The following is a 20,763-nucleotide window of genomic DNA, read 5'->3' as shown; positions in this document are numbered from 1 at the left end:
TCTCTGGACACACTCCAGCACCTAAATGCCTTTATTGTCGTGATGGGCCCAAAAATAAGCACAGAACTTAAGATGCTTCATGAGTGCCCAGCACAAGGGACAGTCACGGCCCTGGTCCTGTGGCCACACTATTGCTGATACAAGCCAGGATAGGATGGCACTGATAGCCATCTGGGCATGGGCTGGTTCATAGCCAGCCATCTGTCAAATAGCACACCCATTTCCTTTTGTGACTGGGATTTTATTAATCACGCACAACACAGGCTTTTTCCAGCTTCTCAGTCCACAAACACTGCAGAACAGAGGAACCCCCCATTTCTGGTATGGAAATGACTGAAGAAACTTTTACCACCAGTGATGAAAGTTATCTGGGCTTTTGAGGTGCTTTATCTTGCAGTTCCTGCTGCTTTCCAAGATATTCACGTATAAAAAGGGCCACACAAATACAAAGCGGTGTGTCCTGGCTCTCCAAGCTGCTTGGTGACAACAATGGGAGAAGCCAGTGGATGCCTGGTGCTTTCAGCTAAACCGAGTTGCTGTGGCTGCTGCAGTGTTTCCATGACACAGAAAAATACCCCCAAAAGCAGAAAAATATTAAAGGAGTCAGATAGAAATAGAAAAGGGAACAAAATAGATTTTGTTCCCTTTTCACAGGGAACAAAATCTATTAAAGTGGGTGTAACACTGCTTTGCTTTAAATGGGAATTTATGCAGGACATTTATTCATCTGAAGTGCTGCATGGGCAGTATGCTGTGAAAAGCAGAAATTGTTTATATTGCAAATACTGTAAACCCTTTTCCTCTTTGCAGACAATGAGAACATCATGACAAAGTTTTAAGACATCATGGCAGCTATTTGCAGCACAGGTCTTTTTTTGACTAAGGCAGAATAATTTCATCTGGAAGTTGTACACACAAGTCACTCAGACAACACAAGAAAACCATTTTGTCTTGGAAATCTTTATTGCATCACTGTAACAAATTCAAATATGAAGCAACACTTTTAAGTGAAGTGTGTACCTCTAGCAGCTCAGCAATACAATGCAGCTTTTTGAAACTGCTTTTTTTAAACTGCATATATGGCTTTTGATTGGCAGTTTTAAGGTTAGGATGTGATTTAAAAGCACTACTTGAAAAGATTCTATTATTTACAGTTTTTAGAGAACTTTAAAAGTTTTCAAGTTGTTTAAGCATGTAAAATGAGTTATGCCTCTGTAGTTGACTCTGCAAATTGGTGATTCTACAGAAGGGTTAATGATTCAGTATCAAAAAGAAAAAAATTAAAGTCTCTCTTTCCAGTCTTGAAAATTGCAAAAGCAATTACTTTGTGGAAGCTGGAAGTAACAGGAGGAGACTACAGAGAATTGCCCTAATAATTGGGTATGAATACAGTGATTTATACCAAAGTATGCTAGGGGAACAGACAGGTAGGTAAGGGGTCTGAAATAATAAATGCAAAGTGCATGTTCATATTGGCATTCTTTTTCTTCTAGACTTTTAGCACCAACAAGGCTGAGTGGATACCTAAGGATGACTGAAAACTCTGCTGGTGGGTGAGGTAATTAAAATCACAGCACTGCTTTGATTGCAAAAGACCTTTCAGATTCCCTCAGCACAGAGCATTTTAAATAAATTCTCACAAGAAAGTGCTTTATGGTGACTACTGGAAACAGGAACATGCAGGGTTCTCTGACCTACCCCATACCTCTTACTGCTGGCCACAGGTAAGGCAGAGCAGCTTCCTCCTCTACCACTCCCCTGTGCCTTGTGCAGGAAGAAGTTAAAGTTGTTCTCACAGCTCTTGCCTACATCTCTGCATAACTGAACTTGAGATGTGAGTACTGAAATAGCATGCTCTAAAATATTTGCTTATGTTTGTCCTGTTGATAATTTGAAGACATATTTCAACACATGGATAGATCAATAAAGAAGAAACCTAGATGTAAAAAGAATTTAAAATTGCTCTGTAAATTCTTAAATGTAAAAGGCACTAAAATTTTCTAGGCTATTAAGATCATTCTACTATTTGAAAGTAATACAGTATTGTGGATATGCCTGAATGTCATTAAATATGACAAACATTGTGGGACTAAACTCATTATTAACCACACTGTCAAACAGGTCAGTAGGATCTGCTTGGCTCCTTGCTGGTGGAGCCTTCAGTCCTGCTCTCCCAGCACAGAACTGCCCAGTCAGGACCCGAGCCAAGTACATGTGCTTTCTGCCATTCACATCTGGAACAGAATAAATATCCTGGGCAGAGTAACTTGCATGGACAGCAAAGTAGGTTCCATCTCCAATGGCTGCAGCTGGTAGGAAAAACAACATTTTCAAATACAGTTAAGTGTTCTTATTCTCTTCAGAATCTCTAAAACTCGTTTTTTTTTAAACTCTGCAGGATCTATAAATGTGGTTAGAGTTTCAAACACAAAATTCTAGTACTAATCCTTTGTATCAGAATCAAATATGAACCCACATAGATAGCAGATAAGTATCAACATCCAGGTTTTGACTTCTCTTTCCCATGGAGAAAAGGGCTCCTCTGTTTAACATAGTTTAGCCTGCAATCCATCAAATTGCCATTCTTCAGAGACTTTTGGACTTATGACTATAAAAGTGTAATTATAGTTTTCTAGTCACACTTCTCAGCAAGTCAGAGAAATCACATGTCTTTGTTCAAGATAGATTTCTTTTTTCTGACATTGGTAAAAAGCTGTTCAGACCAAACAGGTCCTTCCTATCTGGCTGCCCTGATCTTTGGATACTTTTGCTTGGCTACTCAGCCTGACAGAAGGCAAGAGTGCCTTCCCAATCATTAATCACAGCTGGGATGAAAAGGTGGATGAAAAACAGAGAGAGGACATGGGGATCTAGGGCTCTTGCTTCCTGAGTAAATCCAACCTCCTGACACTACCAAAGAGCAGGAAAGCAAAACTACATCTCCTCTGACCATGTTTTAAAAAGAAGTGGTGGCTGCCATTCCTACCTGTGCACAACCTGATATATTTTGTATATGCTGGGCTTCATTTATTAAAGAAAATCTCAGAGTTAGTTCCTCCAGAGGATCCAGACAGAGAAAGGTCTTTGGATCCAGACCACACTGAAGTATCAGCTAGATCTGAGTTAAGCTGCCCAGTTCTGTCAAGATCAAATCAGCCCTGGGCATGTACAACTCTGTCTTAAGGAAGAAAACATTAAGAACAAAAATTAAGGATTTCTGAAGTGAGGTTTCATGGCCACTAAAATCAACTAGCAGCTCAATTCAGTCCACGTTCCACTTCTTTGGATCCTGTCCTTCATCTCTGAGTGCTGCCAAATAATACACATAACAAGACTGTACTAGAAGTGGACAGAACAAGCTTTGAGCTACTACATAATATCTTTATGTTAAATATTTAAATTGTCTCTAACAACTATTAAAGGCTAAGAATTAACTAATGGATCTCACAGATTTTGTAAGCATAAAATTGGTACAGATGTGGGATCTTAAACTGTCCTAATCTTTGGAGGCAACAGGAGAAGGATTTGCACTTCTACTTTGCTACCTGTCTTTGTCTAAGAGGAGAGGAGACAGCATCAGCTAGTGGCTGTTACATCAGCTAAGGATGTTGAATAGTGTTTCTTGTTCCTTTCTCTAGGTAAATGACACAAAACAATTCCCAGAAGCTTCCCAGACTTCATTTCAGAGCAGAGGAACTCTTTTTGATATCCTTTACCTGATGGCATCCAGCAACAAGTGCTTAACTGAACAGAATAATTCCTCTGTCCATATAGATTAATCTCAGGAGTTGTTTATTATTGTATTCTGTAATTTCATTCAGTTTTCATGTTGTGCTGACAGCACTATAACACTGACACCCTGCAGCACTCATACATGCCTTGGAAATTAACTGATTTGGATAATGACTCACCATTCTTTCCAGCATATCCACGATTAAATCCATAGGAGTTAATCAAACTCAGTGAGGATGCAGCTGTCCCATGAAATAGCAACCTCTCATTATTTTGATTATTTTGATTTTTGTTCTTTTCACAGATAGATTTTTTTTTTAATTGGTATGTCTGCCAGAGGATGCGATTTTGTATCCTTTCAATCTGCAAAATTACAAAATTAACTATATTTATATGAGGGAAAAATGGGGTAGGGATGAATATTTATCATGGCAGAAAAGCATTAAAATGAAATCAAACTGAAAGAGCAATTTCCACTGTGTCCTGGTAGCTTGAGGTTTGGGTAGAGGAACTGAGTATGTAGGCATCCTGAAAAATCACAAACCAAAGCAGCTCATAAGAGAGTTTCAAGCTCAGTAATTTTGGGTGTCCATTTGTCTTGCCTAGGTACCCAGCAGTCATGGTAGCTGTGCACAGTCATTTCTAGAAACAGGCTGCTGCACCACTGCTAGAGGCAATGATGAAGATGCCTTCTATACATCCTCATCATCTTTATGATGATTTTCTCACTAAAGGACAGAGTGTAGCAATAGCATTAGGTTAAGTTTAAGTTTCTCTTCTAGATCTAAGCTTGCAAGTCAAAATTGCTTCCTGTAATGTGTAGCTTAGCAACCCATAAGAAATGACTCTATAAAAATCCCTTGGTGGGAGGATGGATGTTGCTGGCTCCCTATGCCAACAATGTGAATATAGCTTAAGGGAAAGCAGTGTCTCCAACAAAGTATAATCCTAAAGACACTTCTGTAACAGCTTTGCATTTTTAACAGAAAAAGACATAATGTCATTAACTTGATTTTTTTTTTTCTGTAATACATTAATATTTTGTTCTCTTTGTGTGTTTTCGTGACCATGCTCATTGAAGCTCGTGATGGAAGAAAATTTTTTAAGCACATTATCCTCACTCCTAATTTGATTGTATTTTCTACTGTTTATATCTTCTCTTGATTCAGAACAATTCCATCTTCTCCCTGGCAATTAAATCTCTGTGCATTGTGTTGCAGACTTCTAAATAAGCAGGATCAAATACTGACACTGGTTAAAACTGACAGGCAAGTCTGAAAGGCTCTGGGATGACAGGGGAGAAGTTGTAATTTAGTCCAAAACTTTATATCAGTCTGCAAGGACTTTGTATTTTTCTTTGTATTCTGAATGCATTTGCTCATGCCTCCATTTCAATATAGAATTTCCTAATTGGAAATACCATATTAGCTAGAGAGTACCACATTAATTGAACAAAGAGTCAGCCTGAAGACTGATGGTCACTGGTTTTGCACCATTACATGTCAGAAATGGCAGAATAGCTCTTAGGAAACTTGCTGGGATTTCTATTCACCCTGTGCAGTACTGGGGAGACTGACAAACAAAGGGTGTATTGGGTTGCAGACACCTTATAAGCACATATTTAGGAAGTATATTGTTTCTTGCCCAAGCATTGACATTTTCTCCCCACCCCATATGGTATCACCTTCTCTATGTTAAAATTAGCACATGTTGTCTTGAACACCTTCTCCACTGTTGTGTATTCACGATGTGATGGCTTGAGCTCCACCACTTTGACCTGTTCATTCTGCATGTCTGTCCACTCCTTAGGCAGCTCTATTGACTGCACATCTGCAAAACAGAGCTTCCATTATTGACAGACAACTAGCTCAGCTCCATAGGCACATCTTACAAACCACAGAGAGGACAAAGAGGACAACACCTTCTGCAATACCTCATTCAACAAGTGCTCTTGCTCTTCCAAACATCACTGGTTCTGTAATGCACTGTAAAGGCTTTAAATTTTGTCTAATTATCCCCATATCAATATCTAACTAAAACAAGCTTCAAAACTCCGTAAGATTTTTATGTATTCTTCATACACCACTTCCTTTGTCAGATTTAAGCATGAAATCTATGCTCACCAGGCACATATATGCAGACAATATTTGCACTTAAAACTAATGTTCTGATTTCACTCATACTTCCCACTGATTATGAAACTCAAAACTCCTGGCTGAGGAAAAAAAAAAGAAAAAAGGAAAAAAGCTAAGGAATACCTTACTTCTTTGGGATACCTGAACTTGCATTTATCCAAATCGTCATTCAATAATAATTATTCAAGTTTTTTTAATTTAACAAAAGTGTTATTTACCTTCACCCTTTGTCACACGTTGAAGGATTCTAATTTTTCCTTGGTCATCAGTAGCCCTTAGAGTCTTCAGATTCACCTTGTAGTTCTTATTTTTAATTCTGACATTCAGATTTGACTTTTTATCCATTCTGGCAGACTCCAGCTGCATATTTGTCAGTTTATCAAAAGCAACAAAGCTATCATTGCTTCCTAGATACCTCCATTCTACCAGGTTATAAAGCAGTTCTGCCTTGGATTGCTCTTCTTCAGTAGACTTAATTTTTTGGATCATTTCTTGAACTTTTCGAGAAACAGAACAGACATCCCTGCTAATACCAGAAATTGTAATTTGAGGGGGAGAAAGCTTATTGAAAACCTCAATGGTGACTTGATTTCTTCTCTGGAGATCATCCAAAATAGCAAATTGCGTCTCATCAAAATTTTCAATTGCCTCATCTGAAATAGTGTTTTCAAACTGTTCCTTTAAAATTAAATCCTTTATCCAGGACTCAGTTGCGTCCACCTTTTCTTGGCTTTCTCCACAAATTTGAAATGTGACTAAATTAACTTTCTTCTCCAAAATCATGGACTTTTTCTTCTCAGAAGATTGTTTTCTGCCCCAAAAAAATGCTGTGGACAAATACATCAATTATTAGTTGTAAATAAAAGAACTTCAGTTTTATTTGCCCATGCACACAGAAGATAACTTACACTTAAACATAGATATCCATGATTCTGATTCTGTTGTGGATGAATCTGAATTTTCTCTTTTCTTCATGCTTTCATAAAAGTCCCTGAGCATATTTGTCTGGAAGATCACGATCTTAATTGTCTGTAAATGCTGTACTGATTTTTGTCTTGCAAATTCCACAATAGCATCCAACATTTCATCAGCTACCTTGGCTGAACTCAGTCCTGCTTGACCTAAACAAAAACAAAAGGCACCTATCAGTGAACAGTTTTTGTGCAAGTCTACTGTTACCCATAGTAAGTTTGTCTGTTTCTGAACTGCCCCCATCACACATTGCTTTCCCAAGAAAACACAAACCTGTTCCAATAGCTGGGAAGGCAACAGATTTGTACATCCTTTGTTCACACTCATGAAGCACTTTGGAGACCTGACTCTTCACCTGGTTATCAGTAATCAAATGGATGATTTTACTGCACAACAGGTTCCCACCCTGTGTTGTAATAAAGCCACTTTGATGCTTCCCAGCTGGAAGAGAGAAGATAAAGGAGGAGACATCATATTTACAAAGTGGCAATCTCTTTTGGTAGTATTTTCTGTTATACTGGTAGCACAAGAGAAGTGGAAAAAGTGGAAAGAAATCCACTGTGAGCTATTTTATTGTGAGTTTACTTGATTCTGGTTCTCTTTTTAAATAATCTGCAGAGTTTCTTTGAGAAATTAATTCAAGTAAATGTGTGTTTTCTAATTTCCTAAGACCCCTGCTACAAAGTATTTTCCTATTGAGGACAATATAAGAATTTATGATGACTTTGAATACATCTCACTTCTACTTAAAAGCATGCTAAATTAATTTATATGTGAAAACTTTTCTTATGCAACTTCTTCCTTAAAAGCCTGAATTCTTACACTGCAGCAGAGCTGAGTGGCTAAAATAATATCATTTAGATTATGACCAATTGATTTAAGAACAATATGGAATTTTTAAAAATATGTTTGTGATTTCTCAGAACACTCATGTTTGCTTACAAAATGGAGTCATATTGTGAGGATGAATGGACTGAAGAGCACAGAGTTCCAGACCACCCCACAGATCACAAAGGTAATGACTGTAAGATGCTCTGCAAGCACTGAAATCAGACTGATAAATTTACTTTGACAAAAAGCTTTATCTGCCTGGTGATTTTTCTTCTGACTCTCAGGATTTTCTGAAGGATATTTTGTACATGAAGGTAAAATGTAATTTGGAACACTGTAATGGGGTTTTAGGTTCCTGCCAACATTATAATTTCTATGTTTTGTCCATTCCAACAAAAAAGTAAAAACTACACTGGCACTAGGAGATTTATTTCAAGTTGAGGGTAAGGAGTATTTCATAGTAGTATGTTGATAAGGTCTTGCTCTGTGGTGGAGTTTCCTTGGGAAATGAGCAGGGTGTAGCACTGCATGGGAATGCAGGCATGAGCATATTTACCAAACAAGTTGGTGCTAAAGCTTTTATCTTGTCCCCTACAGAGTAGTTTGGAAATCAGAAAGACATAAAAGCAGCTCTTTAAAATGAAAGAACAAGAAAATAAGAATCAGTGTAATAGTTCTAAGAACAGAGACATTTACCTGATTTGAAGTTAATGATAAATATGTTTGTACAAATGTTCCCTACAGAGCCAAAGGCTGGGAAAAAAATCCAGGAAACTCCATCTTGAAAATCAGTTTCCAGACTCAGAGCAGGCACATTTAGGTTATGCATCTAAAATATCCCTTTCTGTGCTTGCAGAGACCAACCACCATGAGCTGGAATTTTACTGCTCTGCTGGTCTGGCAGAATGCAGACTATGGAAGAACTTATGATTAGGGTTGTCCTGATTTCAGCTGGAATAGAGCTAGTTTTCCTCTTAGCCACTTCAGGGCTGTGTTTTGGATCCAGTATGAGAATAAAGTGTGTAACACACAGATGTTTTAGTTATTGATAAAAACTATGAAAAGAAAAATTCTCAAGGTAATATGTCAAAACAAGAAGGGGACTTTTCAAAGCTCCTAAAAGTGAAAGCTGTATTATTCAGATAAAACAATTATGTCAGAGTAGAGAATTATAAAGCAACTTTAAGTTTTCAGTGAGAATGAACACGACAAGAAAAAAATTATCAAAAAAAAAAATAGACTTTAACATACCATATTGAGCACATTCATTTGCTACCTGGGGACCAGCAGCATCCATAATTGCTTTGAAGACCCCTTAAATCACATAAGAAAAGCACACACATTCATTAAGTCTCCACAATTATCTTTACTCAAAACTCTACCCAACTTCTGTACCCTACAAATACCCTAAATTGCTGGATGGCAAGATACCACAAAGTTCAAAACTGTGACAGTTTCCCTAAGTACTGTCCATGACACACAGCTTTGGCTGCAGAGAGAACGTTTCCTTCACTGCTGGTTAGAAGTCATTAAAAACTCCGTTTTCATTGTTTCACTCACCAAACCCATATGTTTCTCACCAAACTCTCCAATGGCTTTGAACTGGTTTCATTTGGTATCTTGCATGCTTATAATTCACTATGTGAAAACCCTCTGCTTCTTATAGGGCAATTTACTTAACCAGAGTTTTGTCTTCCAGTGAAACATGTTAGGATAAGAGCATTTTTTTAGAATTACACTTAATCTAAAAATTCCATTTTAACATTTGTGGTTTTAAGCAAGAAAAATATGGTCAGATGCCTTCTGTTTGAAAATGAAAGCAAATATTCAGGACATGTAAAAACCTGTTTAAGATCTATTTCCTGACTAATCATAACTCTTCACAAAAATAACTCATCTGAAAAATGCTTCATAAAAGTTTCCCTTGTGGACAATTCTTTTCTGTACCCCCTTCTAAAAACTAGCCCAGATTTATTGCTAAAGAACTACATATTCAATATATTACCTGCTTTGCCATCAAAGGTTGACTTTGTTATGTTGACAATAATCTCTGTATCTTCCTTGGTAATATCTCCACTAATTACATGCAGTGTGATGGAACCAATCTTCATTTCATGAGCTCCCAACAGGTTAGTAGAAACAGGGCTGATGAAACCTGCATGGGAAAGAAAAATACATTAAATCACTTCTCCTTCAGTTTGGAGTGTTATTCTCTTCCACTGATTGAAACTCCTTATCCTTTTAAGGAATATGCTCTAGATCAGTTTGATGGATGTAGAGTGTCTCTGTTTTTTTCTTTATTCCATTTCTGAAAGCTGAGAGGTACAGTATTCTTCCTGTTTGTGCTATGGAAGTGAAACCATTTCTATTCCTGTAAATTTATGCAATATGAATTCAGAAAATGGCTTCTGGTTTATCTGATCTGACCAGCTCTGTAACAGAGTTTCCTGAATTAATTCTTACAAGAAATGGAGCATCCAGCTTAAGTGTTGCCAGTAACGGAGATCAGATCACATCCCTTTTGTAAGTTATTTCATACTTACCTTCACAAAACTATTCCTTTCTTGTAGTCTAAATTTATCTAACCTAACTTGTATTTTATCTGCCCACTCTTAACTTCATCCTTTGATACTCAGCAACTGAGGAGGAAGGGCTTTATGTCCTTACAAATAAGCCTCTGTCCTTGTTGAAGTACACTCATGTTTTGGCTATTGTGTCCCACTATTGTCAATTAATAAATGGAAAGGAAATTTTCCACTCTGTATATATAAATATATATTTGTAGGAGACTAAAGCTACAGAAATACATGTTATTTATGGCTTGTTTGGCCAAGTGATTGCAAATTCTTATATCCTTTAAGCAGGACAAACTACTGTGTCTCCTATCAGAACACCCTTTTTGTTTTGATAAGATCGGCCTCACTAAGAGTTCAGCATGCCCTCAACAAAAGAAATTCCTCCCTAAGAATTTTACAAATGACATTTAAGAATGCAAGTCCATTAAGAGGACAAAAAATGCCCTGTGCCCTGATGACATTTCTTTTGTTTCCTGATACACATAAAACCACATAACAGCATTTACATTCTGTCCCACCTCTACACAACTTACTTGGCTGTGCTGCTGCAGCAGTGCCACTTTCACCTGCCCTACGTGCTAGTTCAGTGGTAAAAGCCTAAGAAGAGAAAAAAAGTATTCAAGATAGTATTTCACAGTATGTACACTGAATGTTACTGTAATTAACATTAACAGTCTTAACAGTAGCCTCTTGCTGAGACACCTCACACATTTTATAGTCATATTTAATTGTTAATAACAGCAGAAGGCCCAGTGTGGACAGTGTGATAAGAGATAACTCTGCATTGCTAGAACTCCTCTGGCAAAAGATAAGGAAGCATCTAAAAGCCCTTACAGTGCCAACAGCAAGGCCAGTTTTGTCTGCAGCTTCTGCTTGCTCAGAGTTTATATTTCAGACACTGGAAGGACATCCCACTGTTGCTGGCCTATAGCAGTAAGAAAGTGCCAAATTATTCCCTTAGAAAGCAGTATAAGTAAAACAGATTATTAAAGTGTAACTAGAGCAGTATGTTACGAAAACAGATTTGTCCTCAGAAGAACTACCTGAACGCTATCAAGATCTTGTGGTAGCACGAGAAAATGAACTTCCTGGAGATTCTTCAGAGTGTGACTACTACTGAACTTGAATACCACATCAAACATTAATTTAGAAACAAGGATTTTAGGAAATCCAAATCCTCCAGCCCCAATAGTTGGGAAAGTGATTGTTTTCAGTCCAAGTTCTTCAGTTTTCTTCAAGCAGAAATTGATTGCATCTTCTAGTTCCTGTAAAACACAGCAAAGGTACTTTTTTCTAAAGGCATAATTTATTATTAGTTCCAAAGAAACCAGTATGACAAGCAGCTCTGAGTGCATCAAGACATCTTTAAGGTCACTCCAACGGAAGAGAATGGAGTCAAGCCATCTAAATTAACTATATTTAAACCTGAAATTTCAGGCCATATCCCAAACAAATATATAGCTGGGGTGGATTTGGGGTTAATAATTAAAATATACCTTCTCTGTCTGTCCTCCACCCCACTTGGGTATTATGGCATGAAAGATAGACTTGCAGGCCATAGCATGGCCACTGGTGCAGATCACACTCCCAGGACCTGAGTTCTGACTTTGTTTCTTGGTGTCAAACTCAACTTTGAGAGCTGGCCCAGCTCTTTCCAGCACGGCTTTGCAAAGAGGCCCCTCGCCAAAGAGCAGATCTGTGCCAACGCTGTTGACAACAATATCCGTCTGCAACAAGATTACAATGAAAACAGCTACAGCTAGAATTCCAACAAAAAAATGCACCAAGATTAGAAGCCCTACCAATGCAACACACAGCAAAAGAAACAAGATGCCAGTGGATACCCAAAACAGCAGCCCAGACCGGTACCTATTTCCCCTAATACCCACCCAAGACAGTTACTTTTACAAAGTACTTTAGTATTTCCCCTTTAAGAAAAAAAAAAAAAACCCAACTCTTTTACTTGTTGGCCTTAGATCTAGGAAACAAACAAGATTTAGCTGGAAATTGAAACATTCTGAAATTCACAGCCGCCCTCTAGAAATGGCTGCAGTAACAGATCTCAACCTACACTCAAGTTTTGCGAGCTTGCATCCTTGTTTAGCTAGCACACAGCTGTTTTTCCTTATGTTGCAAGTACTTGTAAAACCTACTGTCTGTCCTTTTTCATTTAAACCGAAAGATCTTACCATTAAGTTAGAAAGCAGTCAGAAAAGTAAAGACTTACCACAGCTTCCTGAATATTCTTCTTCTCCACTCGGATGCAAAGTCCTTCATTTGTTGTAATCATCTTCAGATCCCCTTTTCTATTCTCCTTCTGGCTTTTGTTCAGCGTCGGCCATTTTGGGGAGAATGATTTAGCTGAAAATACTTTTTTTACTGTCTCACTCAGAACCTGAACAATTTCTTCTGAATTACTCACAAGATGGATCTCCTTCAAGTTTCTGTCCTCCATGAGTTCTTCCAAGGTCTCCCTGATGGAGGACACAATTGAATCCGCGCAGATCTGTGGTGGAAAGCCATAAATCCCTCCACTTATAGGAGGCAGAGCTATGGAACGATGATTGTATATATCAGCTAGTTGTAGACATTTTTTCACTGTCTTCTTCAACAACCACATGCACTTTTGTGATTCCCTCTCGCTCCACCTGGGCCCGACGGCGTGGATGACGTTCTTGCAGGGCAGTTTCCCGGCGCGCGTCATCACGGCGCCTCCAGGCTGCAAATCCCCCAGCCTCCTCACCAGCTCATCACACTCTTCCTGCAGTGCTGGCCCAGCTGCTCTTGACAGCGCCTCAGCCAGGCCACCAATGTGTTTTAGTTTTTCATTGGATGCATTCACCACAACATCAACCGGGTAGTCACACAAGTCACCACTATACACTCCTACCATAATTCCACCTGGCAGGTTTTTTTCATAGTAGGCTTTTCTTTCCACTTTATTACCAGCTTTTCCACCCTTCTGCTCTTCTTCTTCTTCTTCCTTAATCCTAATGAAACAGCTATATTTCTGCTTTGCTTCTAAAATACATAAATCTTTCCTGTCGGTGAAGAACTCCTTTGCCCCTGGTTTATCAATTGGCACATTTTTTGAGTAAAGGGATGAGACAGTTTTTTCAAACATGGTGAATGCTTCTAGCACTTCTGCTTTTGGTCCCTTCAGAGAAATACACGGTGTCTTGGTGTCAAAACGTACTGTCACACCTTTCTTCTTCAATTCTTTACAAACGCCAGACTTCTCATTCTCTACAAACTGCACTATTACCGCTGATTTAGCTGGGATTACTTTTTCAATGATTTTGTTTCTATCTACAAAAGCATCAAGTCTCTGATAAACCTCTGTTACAGCCTTAGAAAAGCCAGCAATGATCATCTTATTTTCTTTTCCAACATACTCCCAAGTGACGACAATTTCCTGGGAAGAATTATATGTGTTGAGCAAGGAGAGAAGAAGATTGCTCCACTGATCCTTTTTAGTAACTTCACCATCCCCCACATTGATGCACTTGCATTCTAAACCTGTTTTTATTTGCTTTTCTGCTTCTAGAAGATCTTTGTGAGCACCTCCATATAGCAACACAGTATCATCCTGAAGTTCATAAAAAGCAATAATTTTTTCCCTAATGAATAATATATCTGATGTTTTTTTATTATCTACACACTGTAGATAGTGGAAAACATGGGGGTCAATGGTAACTGATGTACATGGCATACTCAATATCTTTTCCAGTAACTCAGCTTTCACTTTATATACTTCTGCAGGTAATCCACACAATTGAACAGTCCTTTTTTTGTCATCATAAGAGAGCTTTAGGCATGGATATTCCTTCTGAATATTCTCTTCTAACCCAGCATTGTGCAGCACAGCATACTTCCCTGGGATCACTGACACAGAAATTTCTATGCTCTGTTTTTCCCTTTCACTTTGCTTCATGCATTCCCTCACTTCTTTCTCTGCACTGTCCACTGCTGCTCTGTTGCCTGCAATCACCACCATCTCCTCAGAAATATCGGTTATGATCAGAGCAACATCTTTTGACAACCTTTCCTTCACATCTTCCCAACCTGATGAATTGACTTTACATTTTATAGCTATGTAACGTGCCATGATACGCGAGAACTCAGTGGAAGCATCTTGCTGCCATGTCTTGAGCAACTTAGTCATTGGCTTTTTCTGCTTGCAGAGAGATGGTGATGGGCACAGCATAACTTCTGGGTTTGCACAGTCTGCTTGGGGCCATTTGAGCTCAGAATGGCAAACTGCCATTTCCTGGTTTATGTCCTGGGTCAGATTGGCATGCCTTTGTAAAAACTGCCATACATATGGGTCAAGTGGCACCCCAATGGGGTCTGGCATCTTGAAAGCTGGTCTTTCTTCTCCATAGAGAGCTGTTCCCAGGGACTGGTAAAATGGATGTACAGAAATCAATGTCTGGTCCAGTAAATGTTTCTTTTTCAAGACCGTGATTACATCTGAAAGTCAGTGCACAAATGTACAAACAAACATGTATCATTAACTTTAAATCAGGCAAATGTCTCTGTTCTTAGAATTATTACATTGATTTTCCTTTTCTTTCATTTTAAAGAACTATTTTTATGTCTTTCTGATTTCCAAACAACTCTGCAGGGGACAAGATAGAAGCCTTGGCTCCAGCTTGTTTGGTAAATATGCTCATGCCTGCATTCCCATGCAGAGCTACACCCTGCTCATTTCCCAAGGAAACTCCACCACAGAGCAAGGCCTTATCAACATACTACTATGAAATACTCCTTACCCTCAACTGAAAATAAATCTCCTAGTCCCAGCACATTTTTACCTTTTTTTTGCCATTTTTCTTGGAATGGACAAAGCAAAGAAATTATAATGTCGGCAGGAGCTTAAAACTCCATGACAATGATCCAAATTATGTTTTACCTTCATATACAAAATATTCTTCAGAAAATCCTGAGAATCAGAAGAAAATCACCTGGCAGATAAAGCTTTTTGTCAAAGTAAATTTAGAAGGCCAGGAGTCTCCTCAAAGATATTTACCAGAAGTTGCACTGGCACAAAAACTGGATAGTGATTCGAGGAACATAAGAAATAGTAACAAGATTTTTCTTTAGCTCTGTTCTTCCCTGATAATGAAGATATTTGACTTAATTAGTTTGAAATGAGGATATTGGACCTTATTTAGTTTCTGAAAGTTAACTGTGTTACTGACACTAAGTCATTGACCTAGTGACATTGATTCTGCTCTGTCCCTTTACCTGTAAGTACCATTAATTTTACATTGCATATTCAAACCTCTGCAAATGGGGAAAGAACACCAGTGAGAAAACCCCATGGACAAGGCATATATTGAAATAAATTTCTGGTAACAAAAACCAAAACAAACAACCCCCCCCAACAGATACTGCATCCCTAGACATGCAGCAGTATTTCTACATCCAGAGCACTTCCTAGGAACAGGACAGTGTACACTGACTTCAGTAACAGAAAGCCAGGCTTTTCCCAATGCCCATATTTTCAGTAACTTCCTGGCAGGTTATCTGCCTGTGAGTACCTTGGTCAGGCAAAGGACAGAATTACCTTTGTGGTCACAGAATGTAATGATGGCTGAGTTCTCCTCAGGGCAGAGCTGGACATCTGCCACGGGCCCCCCTCCGTTCCGTGCGCTCTCAAAGTACACTGTGAGGTAGTCTGAGGAAATGCTCTCTGGTAGGTTTTCAGCCTTGATGCTCTGTGTTGATTCTAGAAGCCAGGCAGTCATGTTGAATTCTCTGACTCTCTTGTGCTGTGAACATTTTTCGACGAGTTCCTTAGTATCTGTAAACAGAAGAGCAGTAAGGACTGACTGTGTTTTCCTGTGTCATTATCAGCCCTGGCTATCACTTCAGGCAGAGAAATGAGCAGAGTCTCTTCCCCATATCTGGAACAAAATTGTCTCTGGTGCCAAATAACTCTGTGTTGTAAAGAAACAGGAAAAGCACACGAGCATGTTACTCTCTGCTATTCACTACCACTATGTCTTTGTTCCCATCTCATAAGTTTACTGTCTTCTCTAAAGGAGACTTTATATAATCCCCACACTCAGTGCACTTTCAATTCTTCTTCATCTAGTCCAAAATAAGATAAAAACAACAAAACATTCTAATCCAATTTCAATAATAAAGATACCACCATTTTCTAAGTGTAACATTTGGATCACAGGCACTTTTGTGGGGCTGCATATAAGACATTTTTCTTGAGAGACTGCAATCCAGGTGCTTTTTTAAAACAGTCTGGATCTCTAATGGGAGAGGAATTGAGCTCTGAAAGCTATCACTCATGCTTATACATGGAAATTATTAATGGTGTCATCCTGTCTTACCAATATTTTTTAAAAAGGTTGCTACAGCAACATTTATTTCAGGTATCAGTTCAACAGTAAAGTCAGCATCCACAGTCAGGCCACTGATGTTCTCCAACAGCATCTCTAAGCACTTTGGACTGCATCTCTCTATGTTCTCAAATACCACCGAAGGTGAGGCCTCTGCAGAGTCAACCTCCTCCTGGAGTTCACTGCTTGGAACAAAACTCTCTGCATTCTTCAAGGCTTTTGTATCCTCTGCAGCAGAAAGATAAGGCACATAAAATGTTGGTACACATTTCCTGGAATGAACAGATTCTTCTTACCCTTTCTCTCTTTTCCTTTCCCAAGAAAAGAGATTGTTAACCAAACAAATACTGCAGGGTACCACTGAACATTTTGAAATCCAAAACAGCACAGATGCAATATTCGGCAGGGCTGCAGGCAGCTTTTTTGGTGGCACAAAACCAGATCTGAGTAAACATGTCCAATGCCACTGGTATGACTTTGACCTGGTCAGAGACTAAATAAAACTAAAATCCATTGAGATGACAGACCTGCTGCTCAGATGTCAGTAAGGGTTGGCAGAGACCTTGCAGCCTCTGCAGCTGTTTCTCAGCCCTGTGCAGGCCAAACAAGCCTGAACATAGCTCAGGACATCCACAGGCACCACAGGTAGCTTTGTGTGACTTGGTGTAAAGCCTCCTGACCACCGCTGTGCCCTGCCATCAGCGCGGCATGACAGAGCTGGAGGGCCCATGTGCACAAAGGGCTCACAGGGATGCAACAACATCTTGCAAATAGAAAATATATCAGAGGTGCCCACTGAGTATCCCAGAAGTCCAGGGTCTGCCAGGGGCAAGCACGTCACCAGCTTTGCAGACAGATGAGGCCAGAGGTGAATGACCAACAGGCTGGCTCTGCCTGCTCACTGAGGTACAAAAACTACTGATACCAAAGCCATAACATCTCCAAAAGACAGCTGCCTTTCAAGGCATACCACCACCACCACCAAGAAGAAAACTAAAGAAATAAGAAGCAACAGTTCTTCAGATGCTAGCTACTAATTTCTAGACTGCTGAAGGAGTCACCTCCTCCACTCTGTCCAAAGCCAGGCTGACTCAAGGAAGCAACTGAGAGCAGGATCTGAAGATTTCCTCTCTAGTGTAACTACAAAATAGATGACAACTTAGAGAACTGGAGGCCATGTGTGGAGAAAAGCACCAACACTTTTGTTTTCTGAAGAATCAACACATAGAGTGATGGATAACATTTTACCTTTTGTTTGAAGGCTGTTCATGGCATCCAAAGCCTAAAATAAAATGAAAGCCAAATATCAGTGACAGATTAGACACTCTCACCACTATTTCAAAGCTCTGGTTAATTTTTATTCACCTTTGTGGGAATTGATTTTTCTTCAAATGTTTCCTCTTTAGTAGCTCGTGCTGTTTCAGACTCTGTGACAAACAACCTTAATTTTCCTTCTCCTTCCAAATGCAACTGATGAGACTGTCTCCCAAGAACTCGTTCCTTGACTAAATAAAAGCAAAAAAGCCCTGTTAAAATCTGAACGGAAACACAGCTTTACATTGCACGGCACTTTCCCATCATTATGACACTGTTGCAGTTTAAGAATGGTATTCTGCAATTTACTGTTTCCACTGAAAGGAGCCAGACCTCGCCGCTAGGTAGTGAGCTCCCCTCGCCGTGGCAGGATGGAGAGGAGAACTGAAGGCACAAAAACGTTAAGCATTACAGGACGAGATGAAAACAATAAACTACAAACAAACAGCAACGAAGTAAGAAAAATGAGCAGGAATGACATCAGTACTGATAACAGAGTGTACACGACAGGTGAACGATTCACGGGCTGCTGCTCACCCGACAACGCACTCGGCAAAAGCCGGAAAACATCCCTCCCTTCCCTTTCCGCGCTCCACCGCACGGCTCGGGGGTGATCGAATTTCTCAAGGCAGCTGGCTGTGCCCTCCCGGCTCCTGGAAAAGTTAACCTCAGCCGGAACAAGGATATACAGTCCCGCGAAATGAAAGAGCTTTAAACTCATAACGCTGATGCAGAATGCACGGGGCTTTCTTCCTTGGGAAAAAAAAAAAAAAAAAAAAAAAAAAAAAAAAAAAAAAAAGGAAGGAAGAATAGCAGAGGACATTACTCCCCGAGAAAAACTGCCAGAGATGCAAAACTCGGTCTGTCACGGGTTTCATGGTGGTACCCGGAGAGGCCCGGTACCGGCCCCCCCAGGCCTTGAAAATCCTCTTCCAGACCGTGCCGAAATGGCTTGGGGCTGTATGTCCTGAACTTACCAGCAGGGAGAGCCAGCAACTGGAAAGCGTGCTAAGGCAAGAAAAGGAAACATTGTACATAGGTATCTGTGCATGTCTATACATTTAACTCAACTGCAGCTAAATCCTTTACCGGTTTCCTGCAAGTTCATAAAAATATGATAAGATTGATTATTCCCAGTGCAGTTTGGAGAATACTACTGCACATCAAGATGAGTATGCATATATATATTCCTCCTAGGATATATTTATTCACTTACAGCCTTTATGCCAAACACAAACCAGAGGCTAGTGCTAAGCACCAAATCTAGGCATATATATAAGTAAATATCACATTCTGAGTTAGAAGGGACCCACAAAGATCGACTCCAACTTTTGTACCTGCACAGCACATCCGCAAGAATCACACCAAGTTTACATACTGTCTATTCTATATTGCACAGGAGGGGGTGTATACGACATATTATATACTACAGATATTGCACATCACGTACCAGACGGGATATGGTATTACACGCAACAATCTTTTTCAACTTGCAGAAAGTTTAGACTTGCGATTTACAACCCCAGCATCCCCGCAGGGCGCCCACACGCTAATCCCGGCCCCTGCCCTCGCCGGGTCCCCTCTCCCCGATCCGCCCCGGCCCGGCCCGGCCGCTCACCCTCGGGCCGGGCGAAGCAGACGAGGATGGTCCCGCTGTCGCTCCCGGTCCGCAGCTCGCACTCGCCGCCGCCCGAGCGCTTCTGGCTCTGGAAGTAGCAGAGCAGCTTCTTCCTGAGCGAGGGCGGCGGTTCGGCGGGGCCCCAGTCCCCCCGCACCAGCAGCGGGAAGGAGCACGGCCGCTGCCCCTCCATGGCTGCCCGGCCGCTCCTCGACCGTCGCTTTCGCTTTCGATTCCCCGCGCACCAGGGCGCGCCTTTTCCGGGAATCACGAGCCTTTCGTGTCTCCTGTGCCGCCTCTAGAGATAGCCCTGCCCCGGGCCGCCTCCTCGGCCCCCCAGACACAGCTTCGCACCAACGCCCTTAACCCTCCTGTCCCCCTGGAACATCCAAAGCACCCCCTCGCCTTATCAATGCCCTGCTTGCCCCTCTGCCGGGGGCTGACAGCCGCTCTCGCTGCTGTCCCTGGAGTTCTTCCACCTGCTCTGCAAGAGGACGATCCTCACACAGAGTCGAGGCATTTGATTCATCTACAGTTCTGCACAGAGTGGGGGGCTGGGTGGCAAATACACAGAGCCATCATGGAGACTACCAAAACTTTAGGGAAAAGTCGCATTAATGTTCATTGGCTACAGGTTACATACTTCTCTTTTTAATTAGTATTCTATCTTCTGTTGATTAATGATTCTCTTGCTTCTCATGCCAATTAGTTCACATGCTCAGTCTTTCTCTTTTTATTGGGTCAGCGGGCCATGAGTTGGTGGTCATGATCTCCCCTTGCTGGAATTACCTTAAACCAGTAAGACCTGAATCAGCATGCTTGCTGAGTTGCCTTTATTAGTTTCTTCCTTATCTTGGGGCTTCTGCCAAATGTCCTTGTGGCCTGTAAATTCTGCATTCTTTGTGCCCACTAGCAATAGTAAATTCTTCTTCCCAAGCCTTGTTAACCTCCTCCTAAGTCTCAAGTCACTGAAACATGTTGAGCCCTAAACCTTAACAAGGCAATTCTACTAACAAGCAATTTGTTTTCCTAACACAAGGACATCAGTTAGAACTTACTTGCTAGCTACCTGTTTATTGGATGAAATCTCCTCTCTTGTTAATTAAACTTGAGAGTGTACAAAGATCAAACACCAAAGAACATGGTTCCTGAAGGAAGTTTTTACATATTTCACATTTTGCATCATTGCTGCCAAAGGAACAAGATCAGGGTGGAACAATTTG

At 40.3% G+C, this 20,763-nt stretch overlaps 1 protein-coding gene across 2 annotated transcripts; it reads right to left on the bottom strand.

The window, feature by feature from the left end:
• Positions 1 to 956: 956 nt before the first annotated feature.
• LOC135450117 (protein mono-ADP-ribosyltransferase PARP14-like) lies at positions 957 to 19,787 on the bottom strand. 2 transcript variants are annotated; one of them, XM_064717925.1, is made up of 17 exons: positions 19,541 to 19,787; positions 17,974 to 18,113; positions 17,857 to 17,890; positions 16,600 to 16,836; positions 15,819 to 16,055; positions 12,474 to 14,719; positions 11,743 to 11,973; positions 11,290 to 11,511; positions 10,780 to 10,843; positions 9,676 to 9,825; positions 8,922 to 8,984; positions 7,113 to 7,280; positions 6,776 to 6,988; positions 6,086 to 6,694; positions 5,417 to 5,562; positions 3,912 to 4,095; positions 957 to 2,309 (listed from the first exon to the last, which is right to left on the bottom strand). In XM_064717925.1, the coding sequence occupies exons 1-17, from the start codon at positions 19,731 to 19,733 to the stop codon at positions 2,023 to 2,025; spliced, it is 5,424 nt and encodes a 1,807-aa protein (XP_064573995.1). In that variant the 5' UTR covers positions 19,734 to 19,787; the 3' UTR covers positions 957 to 2,022. The 2 variants fall into 2 exon arrangements, with proteins under 2 accessions (XP_064573995.1, XP_064573997.1); XM_064717927.1 differs by lacking the exon at positions 19,541 to 19,787 and adding an exon at positions 18,460 to 18,502.
• Between the last annotated feature and the right edge of the window lie 976 nt (positions 19,788 to 20,763).

The sequence above is a fragment of the Zonotrichia leucophrys genome, chromosome 7 (genome assembly GCF_028769735.1).
Source record: "Zonotrichia leucophrys gambelii isolate GWCS_2022_RI chromosome 7, RI_Zleu_2.0, whole genome shotgun sequence".
In the NCBI taxonomy this organism is placed as follows: Eukaryota; Metazoa; Chordata; class Aves; order Passeriformes; family Passerellidae; genus Zonotrichia; species Zonotrichia leucophrys.
Note: the sequence above shows the minus strand (reverse complement) of the source record. Positions and strands in the feature narration are given on the sequence as shown.